This window comes from Saccostrea echinata, unplaced genomic scaffold (genome assembly GCF_033153115.1).
Source record: "Saccostrea echinata isolate AGI-Se365-2 ecotype Australia unplaced genomic scaffold, CSIRO_AGI_Sech_v1 ptg000004l, whole genome shotgun sequence".
Classification (NCBI taxonomy): domain Eukaryota; kingdom Metazoa; phylum Mollusca; class Bivalvia; order Ostreida; family Ostreidae; genus Saccostrea; species Saccostrea echinata.
The window spans coordinates 3,540,380-3,553,893 of record NW_026889753.1 but is presented as its reverse complement, the minus strand read 5'-3'; the positions used below and the strand labels follow the sequence as shown (position 1 = coordinate 3,553,893).

The 13,514-nt window shown below is 33.2% G+C and overlaps 1 protein-coding gene across 2 annotated transcripts in view; it reads right to left on the bottom strand.

Moving 5' to 3' along the window:
• Window positions 1-405: 405 nt before the first annotated feature.
• Window positions 406-13,514, bottom strand: part of LOC133179017 (potassium channel subfamily T member 2-like) — a 59,999-nt gene continuing 46,890 nt past the window's right edge. For both annotated transcript variants that reach the window (XM_061313694.1, XM_061313695.1), the window contains 14 exons: window positions 13,152-13,257; window positions 12,852-13,024; window positions 10,732-10,803; window positions 8,463-8,597; window positions 7,647-7,758; window positions 7,024-7,125; window positions 6,701-6,784; window positions 6,235-6,393; window positions 5,564-5,611; window positions 3,758-3,802; window positions 3,359-3,482; window positions 2,799-2,883; window positions 2,097-2,370; window positions 406-1,624 (listed from right to left, as the gene is read on the bottom strand). In XM_061313694.1, the coding sequence (XP_061169678.1) occupies window positions 1,463-1,624; window positions 2,097-2,370; window positions 2,799-2,883; window positions 3,359-3,482; window positions 3,758-3,802; window positions 5,564-5,611; window positions 6,235-6,393; window positions 6,701-6,784; window positions 7,024-7,125; window positions 7,647-7,758; window positions 8,463-8,597; window positions 10,732-10,803; window positions 12,852-13,024; window positions 13,152-13,257 (1,681 nt within the window). In that variant the 3' untranslated portion in view covers window positions 406-1,462. The remainder of the gene's footprint in view (window positions 1,625-2,096; window positions 2,371-2,798; window positions 2,884-3,358; window positions 3,483-3,757; window positions 3,803-5,563; window positions 5,612-6,234; window positions 6,394-6,700; window positions 6,785-7,023; window positions 7,126-7,646; window positions 7,759-8,462; window positions 8,598-10,731; window positions 10,804-12,851; window positions 13,025-13,151; window positions 13,258-13,514) is intronic.

The window sequence follows — 13,514 nt, the reverse complement described above, 5'->3', positions numbered from 1 at the left end:
GTCACCGTGACCTACTTTTGAGTCAACATGATATGAGGTCCTTAGATGCACCAACTGACAAGATTTGATGATCCTAGTCCTTATAGTAAGCAAAATATCAACATTTTAATAAAATGTAATTTTTGGTCAACTTTGAAGTGACCTTGAGACCACGCCCTTTGCCCCAGGGTAAATCCCCGTGCAAATTTTAATCTACAACATATCCTCATCCTTTTGTGTAAGTTTGGTGATAATCTGCCCAGTGGTTCTTGAGAAGAAGATTTTTTAGCAACCAGTACTTTTGTTTCTATTTTCCTAATTATCTCCCCTTGTTAAAGGGTCACAACCCCAGTTTTAGTATAAAAGGGAGCCCTTGGGCCAAGGATACCCTGTGACAAATTTGACAATAATTGGCCAAGGGGTTCTTGAGTTATGGCCCATATTCTAAAAAGTTTACGCACACCGCACAAATGGCCATAGCATTAGCTCTTTGAGCCTTTGGCTCAGAAGAGCTAAAAATGTAATAAAAACAACAAAAGGGATGGGAAATCATAGTTAATTAAAAGTCAAAAATAATATTGACAATATAGGGACTAAAGTACATATGGTTTGACCAAATGAGATATGCTGACATATTTTGACAGGAATTTAAACTGTCAATCTTTATAATTTCAACTACTCAAGAAACCTTAGTCAAAAATTGAAGGAAAAATAAATCAACAACTTTTACAACAAAAATAAATTACTTGGTATTTGTTAGATAAAGTACTTATATGAGCATACACAAGTTTCTGAGATAACACTTATACATGTTCTGATAAAAATCCCAAGTAAATTCTCAACTCAATAGTAACAAATAATTAATCTTCCCAATATAATATATACGTAAACATCAAGAAGAAACATCTAAAAGCCAAGGAGATCTTTTTGTCCTGATATAAAGGTGTATAAAATCATTTTTACAAACTGTATTTCAAATAAAAAATATCAAGTAAATAATGACATAAAAAACCATAATGGAAACATTTACATATGGGTTCAATGTACAGATAATACATTCCTGAAGCTAAAGCAGGTTCTCAACAATACAAGATTTTGGTTATGTCAACTGTGCAATAGGCCACTTCATCTCTGACAACAATTCACAAAATGGTAACTGATTAAATCTGATCTGATTAAGTTATTAATAAATAAAATGAATGTTTTATTTCATGTTTGAATATTTAGGAATATCAAACTTATCACATGTATGTTTACACAGCAAACACCTGTGATAAACATTAAAAATATTGTAAACAATGTTTATCCAATTTCAAACCAACCCTACTTTACAGCTAGAAAATATCTTCCCTTCTTACTATAACCAATCAACTTCCTTGAATTTACCAAGAAATAACAAATCCACTTAATCCTTTGTCCTCACTGATTGGATTGTCCACCGAACTGTTGATTTGTTGCCTTGTCTGATTATTATATAAACCAATCAAACAACAGTTCCACTTAATCCTGTCCCCTCATTGGCTGGATTGTCTTCTGTTGATCTGTTGTCAAGGTGAAATCTGGGCTGTTCTTCACTGTCCTCCAGGGAGTGACAGTAATCAGACTCCCATTCATTTTCACTGCTGTACCCCAACTTGTCTGGAATCTGCAAGGATACATGGGCTTCAATCTCTATTCAAATTCAATATATCTTTTTTCAGTCAAAAATCATGCTGCATTATCACATCAAGTGAAAAGTTATTTTTTCTCGAATATTGGAAGGCATTAAACACTTAATTTGGACAATACAATTATTTGCCTCTTCATTGGCAAATATTTTAGTTTGTCCCATCACAATACTAGATTTAATAGGGTTAAAGTAATTCAAGGTAAATACTAGACCATATTAAAGTTTTTAAAACAAACAATAATATTTTGATACCACAAATAAGCTGGTCTCAATATATGCTTGTTACAATTTTGTGACAGGAATCATAATGATGATTTGCAACAGGAAAGGAGAAAATGTATGGCTGGACCAGGAATTGAACCTGGGACTCTTGCATCATTTGTCAGGTGCTCTAACAATTGAGCTGCAGAGGCCGATATCCACGGCCCAAACCATTATAGATTCTTACCACTCTCAATTCATCTGGTGAGAAAGTCTTGCTTTTCCTTATATCACACAACACATCTGCTTTTTGTTCCAGGGTTGATAAACTTTTAGCTTTGCCAAACCGCCCTTCATGAGGCAGATTTGAACAGTCTCTTTGACACTTGGATTCATTGTCAGGATTATCTGCCCCTGTTGGTTCTTCACGTTTCTTCATGGTTTTCTTGATGTGAGGGGATTTTCTCTCGTCAATAAGGGGTGAAGGTTGTGGGGATAATGAGCTTGGTCTAATCAAGTATCTGTTATGAATTTTTTTAAAAATAGTTCTTATTATTTTACTTCTTACTATAAAATAATCTAAGAAGCATAAAATACAGTTGCAAAAATTTGCAAACTGATTATGCAATACTTTTAAAATAATTTTGAGTTTCATAACATTAAAAATTAAAAGCTCATAAGATTTCCTTAAATATAAACTGTATACAGGGAAATTTTTGCATCCGTTTTATTTTCACCCCTTTTGCCCTTCTCTCAGTTGGGCAAATTTAAAACGGGGCAAATTCAAAGAACACAGCATAATTTTTTAATCCAAACTGTGAATGGGCAAATTTAAAATGGGGAAAAATTACTTGCAAATGTAAAAGGGTGAAAATAACAAGGGGCGAAAATAACCCGGTATACAGTATGTGGAGTAACTTCAATGCACTCAGCTAATTCCTTGACTTACATGACATCGTCCAGCTGTAGTTTCTGGTCATAACTAGGGTTGATAATCACATAGGAGATTGTATTCCTCTTGTCATTCACTTCATCTACAATACACAATATTAACATGGAATCACACCATCAACAGAAATATTTCAGATTTATGTCACAGATCACATTCCACTTCCTAGTTATCTTTTTATAGCTTCACAGATCACACCACCAAATCAACCTGTTTGAAGCTCAAATGAGGGATTTAATTTTGTTGAAGCATCAGAATCACAATGTTAACAAAACTTCATACTCTTAGGCCTCGGAATATTTCTACTCCAGGTTTAACTTTCACATTATTTTTTGGAGGATTACTTCTGCTTTTCATGTGCATACAAATTAAATACATGTAATTGACTAAAATTCAATTTTTGTTCCATCAACATTTGTTGCATTTATAGCACTTTCATATTTTACATTGTTTTACCAATCAGAATATGTCAGAGTCATCTTAACATAGGCCCATATGTCAACATCTTCATACAAATAGTATGGTAAAAGGATTGGAATGGAAACACTAAACACACTGACCATAATCTTTGGTTGGTTGACCTAGGCTGTGCATGCGACACTTGACCATCTGACTGATCTCATGCCTCTCAGGGGTCATCTGGTTGTTATTGTCCACCTCTATTCCCATTACACTTAGGTTCACCTAATAACCAGAAAACAGGGCTAAAACACTGATTTTTCAAACATGATTTTTTTTATATTACATACTGTATGGTTGATGAAATTTTGTACCCATCCACCTCTTTATCAGTATAGTATTATCCTATGAGTCATTTTGCTTAAAATGTAAAACTGGAAGCACAACACATTTTTACAATGGTTTTGCAACATTACATGCATGAAGAGTATTCTTAAACTTTTATAGGTATTACACTCAGTATTGAAAGTACATTTAGAGAGAGAATAAACATTGCGTACATCTTTTTCATTCTTGTCTTGGGAAGGGTTCGGCTTTCTTCTGATCTGTCAAAAGCAATAGCAAGGAAAAAGTATAGAAACACATATATAGACATGGTTCTGTTTACAACAATATTCTGGACATTCATCAAAAACATATACATTACATTATTCTGTTTACAATGGTATTCTCAACATTAAACATGAGGTATTTTGAATGAACTCACAAATTATACCCCCTGCTGTAATTTGTTACAGTACCTATTCACAATTTTGTAAATGTGACCTTGAACTTGCCAAAATGACATTGGATAAACAAAAACACATCCTCTGGACATAGGTAATCTCTTGTAAAATTAAAATATGGAGATTCAATGTTTCCTTATAAGAGAATTATGCATCTTATATGAATTTTACATTTTGTTTTCCTGCCAGTGACTTATCTTGCCACAATGACATTGGGTCAAGGCTACAACAAACTTTTAGCTCACAAATAATCTTTGGAAGTTTCACCTTCAATAAAAAAGTTATTACACTTTTTCTGCCAGTGTCCTTAAACCTGACGAATGACCTTAGATCAAGGTCATGACACAGCTTCAAGACTAAATGATATATGTATGAAGTGTGTATCCACTAGAAAGTTATAGACCAGACATGAATTTAACATGTTTTTCTGCCAGTGACCTTGAATTTGTCAAAATGACCTTGGGTTAGATCATGATGCACCCTGAAGTCATAAACAATCTTTCTTTCAAGTACCGGTATCAACTTTCAATAAGTCTCTGTTTGAAAGTTATAGATAGGACACAAATAAAACACTTTTTTGCCAAGGACCTTGAACTTGCTAGAATGACCTTGGGTTATGGTCAATACACATCCTCAGATCATATAATGCAATATCTGTGATAAGTATGAGCCTCTAATGTTTGCCATTACAAGATATGGTCAGGGCAAGAATTAGACATTTTTCTGTATCTGAATAAATTTTATACTTTTTACTGCCAGTAACCCTGAACTTGTGGCAATGACCCTGGGTCAAGTATATGTTACATCTTTAGATCATAAACAATCTTTGTACCAAGTATGAACTTCAAACAATTCTCTATTCCAAAGTTATTGCCCTGACAAGATTGCACAGACAGATGGACAAAAGGACTAACAGAACAAGGCCCAAACTTTGTTTACAGGGGGTATATTGAACTAGGAAACTGACCAGTCAGCAAGTGCCCTATGCGTATACATATAAGGATGGGACTTGAAAGTTTGGATAGATGAGATTGTGACTTGAAATTAAACAAGGACAGTTGGCACTTTTATATTATTTATATTCTATGATATAAAATGAAATTCATATCTTTATACTTTTTCATAAAGAAAAGAAAGTCTTTGGACAAATGGTTTGACAGACAGATTAATTATTTACAATAGGACATTTGCAAATGCTTGCGGGGTCTTAAACAAGGAGCTATATTAAATACAACCAGAAGATATTTTAACCATAGTCTCACTTCACAGTTTACGATGCTCTACTTTATATATCAAACACCTCTAGCATCCGAAATTTCATATCAAGATATATATAACCCTAGATCCCTAATCGCAAACAAATAAACAGAAATCTTACAGCTTGATAGGAACAAATATTTTACACAAAGAAAAGGAAAAGCTCTACGTGGAAATATTCTAGATGAAGGGATTCTACTGGTAGGAAAGATATGGAAAAACAATTATAAACAACAGAAAAACTCTCAAATACACACACACACACACACACACAAACCATGAATTAATAGTGACTTCTGCAAGTAAAAGCTTTAGGTTACTTACAACAGAATTTCTAAAGGCTAGGTTCAGAGCAGACTGATCTCGTGGAGCCTATAGGAAGCAAAAAATAATTCATCCCTAAAGTTAAATTGTCTTAGATATTGCTAAATTATTAACAAACTCACACTCTCTAAGTAAGTTATTAACTATTCAGATTATATAACAACCACACACACAAACAGCTACAGTAAAACACACGTATAGCAAAGTGTCTGGAACAGATTATTTTGTTTCATTATCAAAATATTTCGTTATATCTGTTAAGTTTACACTATACTTTAATGCCAAAAGATGAAAATCACTTCTTCATTATAAGTGTGTTGGGTTATAAGTGTGTTTTACTGTATTGTGTTTCTATTCCATCGAGAATAGTGTCTGCTTAGTTTATATGATGTGAATTGGAAAAATGAGTGAAGTTAATTATTATCATGATATAATCTACAATATAAAATGAATTTTACTGTTTCCAAGGAGATCTAAATCATTGTATCTCATCTTATTGTTTACAGAAAACCTTGTACACTTACTTAAATAAACTTATATACATAGATACTAATTACATAAATTTGAAATCATGAAAACGACATGCAAACTTATAGTGACACATGCTATTCAAACTCAGTCTTATAAAGACAAAACACTGATCTAAGGGACACCACTCCTGTAATACGTACTGTACTCCCAGGACCGTGTGACTCCACTGTCACTGGAGCACTGCGGGGCTGTATAGTTGTTCTATAAATACCAATAGGAATTTCACATGTCGTTGAGCAAAGTTTCTGATAGAGACGACCATATGTCCGAATCCATAGGTCCTCCTTTTTTATTTTCATCTGCAAAATTAAACATTAATTATAAATAAAGAATTTGTCTATTATTAAATATCTCACTTGTTCAACAAGGGTTTATATAATTACTCCTTACAATCATTGAAGTGTGTGAAATATGGACAGTTATGATAATTATCTGAAGTACATTATCTTTGATGGCAGAATATACCAAAAAAACCTTGCTTTGTCTATCTATCTGTCCATCCATTGGATAATTTCAACTATGAGTCTTGTATGGAGAATGCCTTAATAAAAATTACATTTTCTGATATTTGTCGAAAATTTTCACATCAGTAACCATGAAACTCACACAAGATAAATGTCCTGAACCAACTGCCTGATCTATGCCCAGTAAAAGTCGAACAAATGTGATCAAGTATGGCTTCAGGTAAGCCTGCAAAAAAATAGAAAAGTTAATAGAGTTATGACAAAAATTAACACTTCCTCTCATATATAGATAGAGTTGTCATTTATACAGAAAATTCATTTGTTTACAAAATACACAAATATCAATATAATGCCTAAATATTTTATCTATCCATTTTACATGTTCAAAATTCAAAAAGTTTTACATGAAAATAAGAATCCTTCAAATAATGCATTAAATGTCAATTTAAATACACTAAATTTTACCTGATAAAGTAGTGTATCCAGCATGCTGGCACTAAACACATTACCAGCAGCAAAGGGTAACCTAAACATATAGCTAATATGGGAGCCCCTTGTCCTCTCTTTCTACAATGTTAAATAAACAGATTAATGTGCATACCTCATTAATATGCACTCATCATAAAAGACTTAGAAAAAATATAAATAATCAGCTAAAGTTCCTGTGGAAAAAATGGGCTTTTCAGTAAGTATGCTTTTATAACAAAGGGTGTCCTTTCAATTTATGTAAACAAAAAAATCCTGTTCAAAATAAATAATCTCAATTTTTACATATAAATATGCATTGCTTGTACAATATCTGTATGACATATGCAGTCAAACTTTATTATCTCAAACTCAATGGGACTGAGAAAACACTTCGAGATATCTGAGGATTTGAGATATCAAGGGTAAAATACATAAAGAATAAGTGGTTAGGACCTCCAAAACACCCCAAAATATATCCATGGTGTTCAAGATATCAGTGTTCAAGATACTAAAGTTAAAATGTAATTACAATTTTGTATTTAATAAAACAAGAATGGAAACTTTGATAAATCTGATGAAAAGAACTACTTAGATTTTACTCATGAAGTTAAATGTAATACCTTTTCCAATTTGGCAAGTGAGTAAGCGTAGGAGTCGTTGGCCCTGAACTGCATGAAGCGCATGTTGGAAGTCTGAGAAAGCTCTGTGATTATGTTAGCACTGGGAAACAGTCTGGACAAAAGGCAAAGCATTTAAAAGTAAGGATTATATAGTACTGGAGATTAAACTACATAAAGACAATGAATAGCTCTTCTGTTAAGAACTTGCTAGGACTACACAGAGTCTAGCTGATGGACATTTCTAGCAATGAATCCGATTTATTACCACCACCCCCTTCCCTTTTTAGTCCCCTACCAGTGAAACCGGAGGGGACTATAGGTTTCCTCTGAGTCTATCCGTCCGTCTGTCTATCCGTCTGTCCCTCTGTCTGTCTGTCCCACTTGGTTTTCCGCATTTTTTTCCTAAACGCTTGCAGATATTGAGCTGATTTTTGGTATGTGAGTGTATCTTGATGAGTTACAGATCAAGTTTGCATTTCGTTCCGCTTCATTGATTTTTGACGGAATTACGGCCTTTTCAATTTTTACGGGTTTTCCGCAATTTCCTTCTAAACGCTTTCATATATTGAGCTGATTTTTGGTATATGAATTTACCTTGATTAGTTATAGATCAAGTTTGCATTTCGTCCCGCTTCATTAATTTTTGACAGAATTATGGCATTTTCAATTCTTAAAGGGAAACCAGATTACACTTGCCGGTAGGGGACTAGTATTGCTAATGCAATACTCTCAGAATGCTTGTTTTTTTGGTCAACCTGCATACTATGTTATTGAAAATTAATATAACCAAATGAAAGGAAAAAAGTACAAGCTCACCTAAATATAGTTTGGACAGCTACAATTGTGTTACAGTCTGCCAGAGTTTCCTCCTCAGCAGAATTTGAGGACTCTTTGTTGACAATAACGATGTTATCAACCAAATTGATGCCAGCTCGCAGTAAATCATCAATACTGTTGAAAAAAAAGTTTTCTGTCAATCCTGATAGCAAAAATGAAATAAATACATGTACAGTAAAACTCATTTAGCTAGTACAAACACGGATACTGCAAATTTACAGATATAGGAAAGTTTTATAGGATCCCCAGAAAAAGTTCTTAACAAATCCTTGAAAAATTTTATGGTTGTAACAAACTCTGATATAACAAATTTATGAATTGAGCGAACTAATTTTGTGACACGTAAAGGTTAAAATAACAAAATTTACATCATTTACAACAAATTTTTAAAGATGTCAAAATTAAAAAAAAAAATGGTAGTGAAAATTATTTTTTCATAAGTTTTCTTATTTAAAATTCAATTCATCAGAAAACTTTAATAATCTAAGGAAAGTTTTGTGTTTAATACTTCTCTAAACATATTTGGTAGTCATACTTGCTGGAAAACATGTATATTACATGATTTGCTATATGAGCTTTAAGGAATTCACTTCATGGATAAAACGAATTACGGATTTAACCGATAACTTCACAGGACTTCTATATTCGAGTTATACTGTAATATGTTTTTCTTCCTGATAGCAATATATTTCACTTTCTTAAAAATTTGCTGACATCTTATCTTCAAGTTTGTGTAATAGGGCAAACAATAACTATATATAACTGAGTCATGAAATAAGGACTAACATAACCTAAAACGAAGTCATGTGGTTTTTCTGCATTTTATATAATTATGCAATGGTGCTGTGTGATTTTAACTTGGTGTTGTGCAAGAATTTATAAACCATTCCCATGTCATATAAACCCATAGATTAGGATATGACATAAAGTATCATACATTTCTGTACACCTCAATATTTACTCTAAGGAATATGAATACACATATTTAAAAAAAAAAATCCATATGATGGTGCAAAATGCAGTATATGATTTATGAGCACTGGTGTTTTAGAATTGTGATGTTTGTACATGTTCTGGAACACACATGAAAAACAATACAGCACCTTTTAATCTGACTTCCTTCACTGTTGAAATACAACATACACGTACAATGCAACAAGAAATAAAGAAAAATCTTTACAGCAAATAATTCAGGCTAAGGTCGTTGCTTGTTCAGTTTACATATACAATAACTTAAATCAATTTGCATGCAAAACAGAAAAATTTCCTACATGACAAAAAGGAGTTATATGTCTAGGCATTGCTACAAAACAAGAGGACCATGAGCCACAACGCTCACCTGAGTCACCTTGACCCTGCTGTTCTTCAGAACATTGGCCCCACCCTATCTTTGGGCCACGATTTGATCAACCTTAAATCTACAGTGCAGTACTGCTAACATGAATTATATTGAACTGTTTCTCTATATAGAGAATATAGAGACTATTGATTTATTGTGATGTAATGAAACCGTCGTGACTTAAGAAAAACACGTCACGATAAAAAAAAAAAAGAAAACAGGTAACACAATAATGACAGCTTCAAAATTTCCTACCACTACAGTCAAACATGTAGATAATGCATGGGATACACATGAGTTCAATGAAATACTATTTTATTGATTTGTTTTTTTTTTATTTAACAAAACAATTATTGACTGCGTTTTTGGACAACATTGATTATGTTACCCCCCTTCAGATGAAAATATTGCCCTCTGCTCTGTGTCTGGCAATATTTCATCCCTTGGGGCTAACATAATCAATGTTGCCTCAACTGTAATTAATATTTGTTTAATATTTCCATGTAAACCTTTGATCCTCTACTGTGGCCCTACCCTACCCCTGGGGGGTCATGATTTGAACTTGAATCTATATTATATCAGGTAGCTTTCACGTAAGTTTTATCTTTTTGGCCCTGTGGTTGTTTTGAAGGTTTTTTATGACACCCACCCTATTTTTGCCTTTTCCTGATTATCTCCCCTTGAAAAGATTGTGGCCCTTTAATTGAACACAATTGAATCACAAATGAAACTTGGTGCCAAGTTTGGTTAAAAAAAGCAGTTATAGAGTGATGATTTTGAAGAAGATGAAATTGTGTAATGTTTAAGACCGACAACAATGACAATGACAGACATGATCAGAAAACCTCGGGCCTTCAGCTCAGAGGAACAAATAAATTTGGAATCAATACTGTGTTAAAATACAATTACCATTCTATAGATCCAATCATCCAATAAACCATTGGGAAATGACAGATTGTCTCTAAAAATGTGGAATCAGGTCTACAAAACAAAAATTAGGATACTGATAAAAGTCCTGATTTTTACTTCACAGGCTCAAGTGAAACAAAAATTTTAACTTGGGTTATTAAACCCTTAATAATAATTACACAAGTAAGGTACGATAAAAATAATTTGATGCATGTACACATACTATCAAATTAAGCAGTTGAGTCAATTTAATATGATTTGCTAAAAAAAATCTCTGATTTTATATATTGTCACAGCATGATTTTCTGAATAAACATGTCAGTTTTCCAATGATGTGCCAAATACAAACAATATTCTTTGCAAATTTTCTGACTTCAAATTTTCTCCCAATACTTGAATATGTCTCGATTTTACCATCTAGCTTGTATTTGACAAAAAATCTCTGTACCAATGAAAGTGGACTTAAAACAAAGTTAATTTTTGTACTAAGAAGAACTAAGTCTCTTTCTATCAGTAGGTGTTATATAAGAACTTATTTCTCTTTCTAACAGTAAGTCAACTAATTTGACTTACTTGCTCTCTGAATGAAGGTTTAATGTAATGACATACTCTCTCTATAACAATAAGTGTACTATAATGACTTACTCTCTCTCTCTCTCTCTCTCTCACAGTAGATGTACTATAAGAACTTACTCTCTCTCTAACAGTATGTGTACTATAAGAACTTACTCTCTCTCTCTCACAGTGAGTGTACTATAATGACTTATTCTCTCTCTTACATGTTGTACTATATGAACAAACTCTCTCTCTCTAACAGGAGTTGTACTATAAGAACTTACTCTCTCTAACAGTAGCCTAGTTGTACTATAAGAACTTACTCTCTCTCTCTAACAGTAGTTGTACTATAATGACTTACTCTCTCTCTCTCTTATAAGAACTTACTCTCTCTCTAACAGTATGTGTACTATAAGAACTTACTCTCTCTCTCTCACAGTGAGTGTACTATAATGACTTATTCTCTCTCTTACATGTTGTACTATATGAACAAACTCTCTCTCTCTAACAGGAGTTGTACTATAAGAACTTACTCTCTCTAACAGTAGCCTAGTTGTACTATAAGAACTTACTCTCTCTCTCTAACAGTAGTTGTACTATAATGACTTACTCCCTCTCTCTCTTTCTCTCAGAGTAGTTGTACTATAAGAACTTACTCTCTCTCTAACAGTAGCCTAGTTGTACTATAAGAACTTACTCTCTCTCTCTAACAGTAGTTGTACTATAATGACTTACTCTCTCTCTCTTTCTCTCAGAGTAGTTGTACTATAAGAACTTACTCTCTAACAGTAGCCTAGTTGTACTATAAGAACTTAGTCTTTCTCTAACAGTAGGTGTACTATAAGAACTTACTCTCTCTCTAACAGTAGTTGTACTATAAGAACTTACTCTCTCTCTAACAGTAGGTGTACTATAAGAACTTACTCTCTCTAACAGTAGCCTAGTTGTACTATAAGAACTTACTCTCTCTCTCTAACAGTAGTTGTACTATAATGACTTATTCTCTCTCTCTCTTTCTCTCAGAGTAGTTGTACTATAAGAACTTACTCTCTCTCTAACAGTAGCCTAGTTGTACTATAAGAACTTACTCTCTCTCTCTAACAGTAGTTGTACTATAATGACTTATTCTCTCTCTCTCTTTCTCTCAGAGTAGTTGTACTATAAGAACTTACTCTCTAACAGTAGCCTAGTTGTACTATAAGAACTTAGTCTTTCTCTAACAGTAGGTGTACTATAAGAACTTACTCTCTCTCTAACAGTAGCCTAGTTGTACTATAAGAACTTACTCTCTCTCTAACAGCAGTTGTACTATAATGACTTACTCTCTCTCTCTTTCTCTCTCTCAGAGTAGTTGTACTATAAGAACTTACTCTCTCTCTAACAGTAGCCTAGTTGTACTATAAGAACTTACTCTCTCTCTAACAGTAGCCTAGTTGTACTATAAGAACTTACTCTCTCTCTAACAGTAGTTGTACTATAAGAACTTACTCTCTCTAACAGTAGCCTAGTTGTACTATATGAACTTACTCTCTCTCTCTAACAGTAGTTGTACTATAATGACTTACTCTCTCTCTAACAGTAGGACAATAGGATTGAGTGAAGCTCTGGGGCGAGCATGAGATCGGAGCGGCACAATAAAGTTGTAAAGTCCACTGCTGGCATAGTCAGCACACACAATAATGGCTCTGTTTGGAAACTGGTATTCCTTAGCATTCTTATGGAAGCAATGTTCACATTCCTGAATAAAAAATTGAAAGTTAACGGCAATCTTTATTTATTTGTTTCTCTATTTTTTTCTATTCTCTCTGTTTCTTTACATATCATTAACTGTATATAAGTATGACAGTACTTTAAGCATTTCTTACTGTGGCAAGTTTAAGACAACACTGGGGCCTCTTTTCCTTCATGAGGTGACATAGAGTTGGAGAGGTACCAATGTATGGAGTTACAGGTGGAAATCCTCGAACATATCTGAATGTCATTGTGAATACTATTTTTGATATTTGTTTAAAATCCATTTTAATACACAGAAACATAACTCTACCCATAAATTAGGATTCACAACATTAACATAAAACTTCTTGCTAAAAGGCACTAATCATCAATGAAATACATGAAAATAATGTAAACAACACAATTACTTGATTTAAAACTATGAAATTTTTTTTTAACCCCCTTAAATGTTTGACATGGATTGCTGTAACTGGATATTAAATTAAGATGGATGA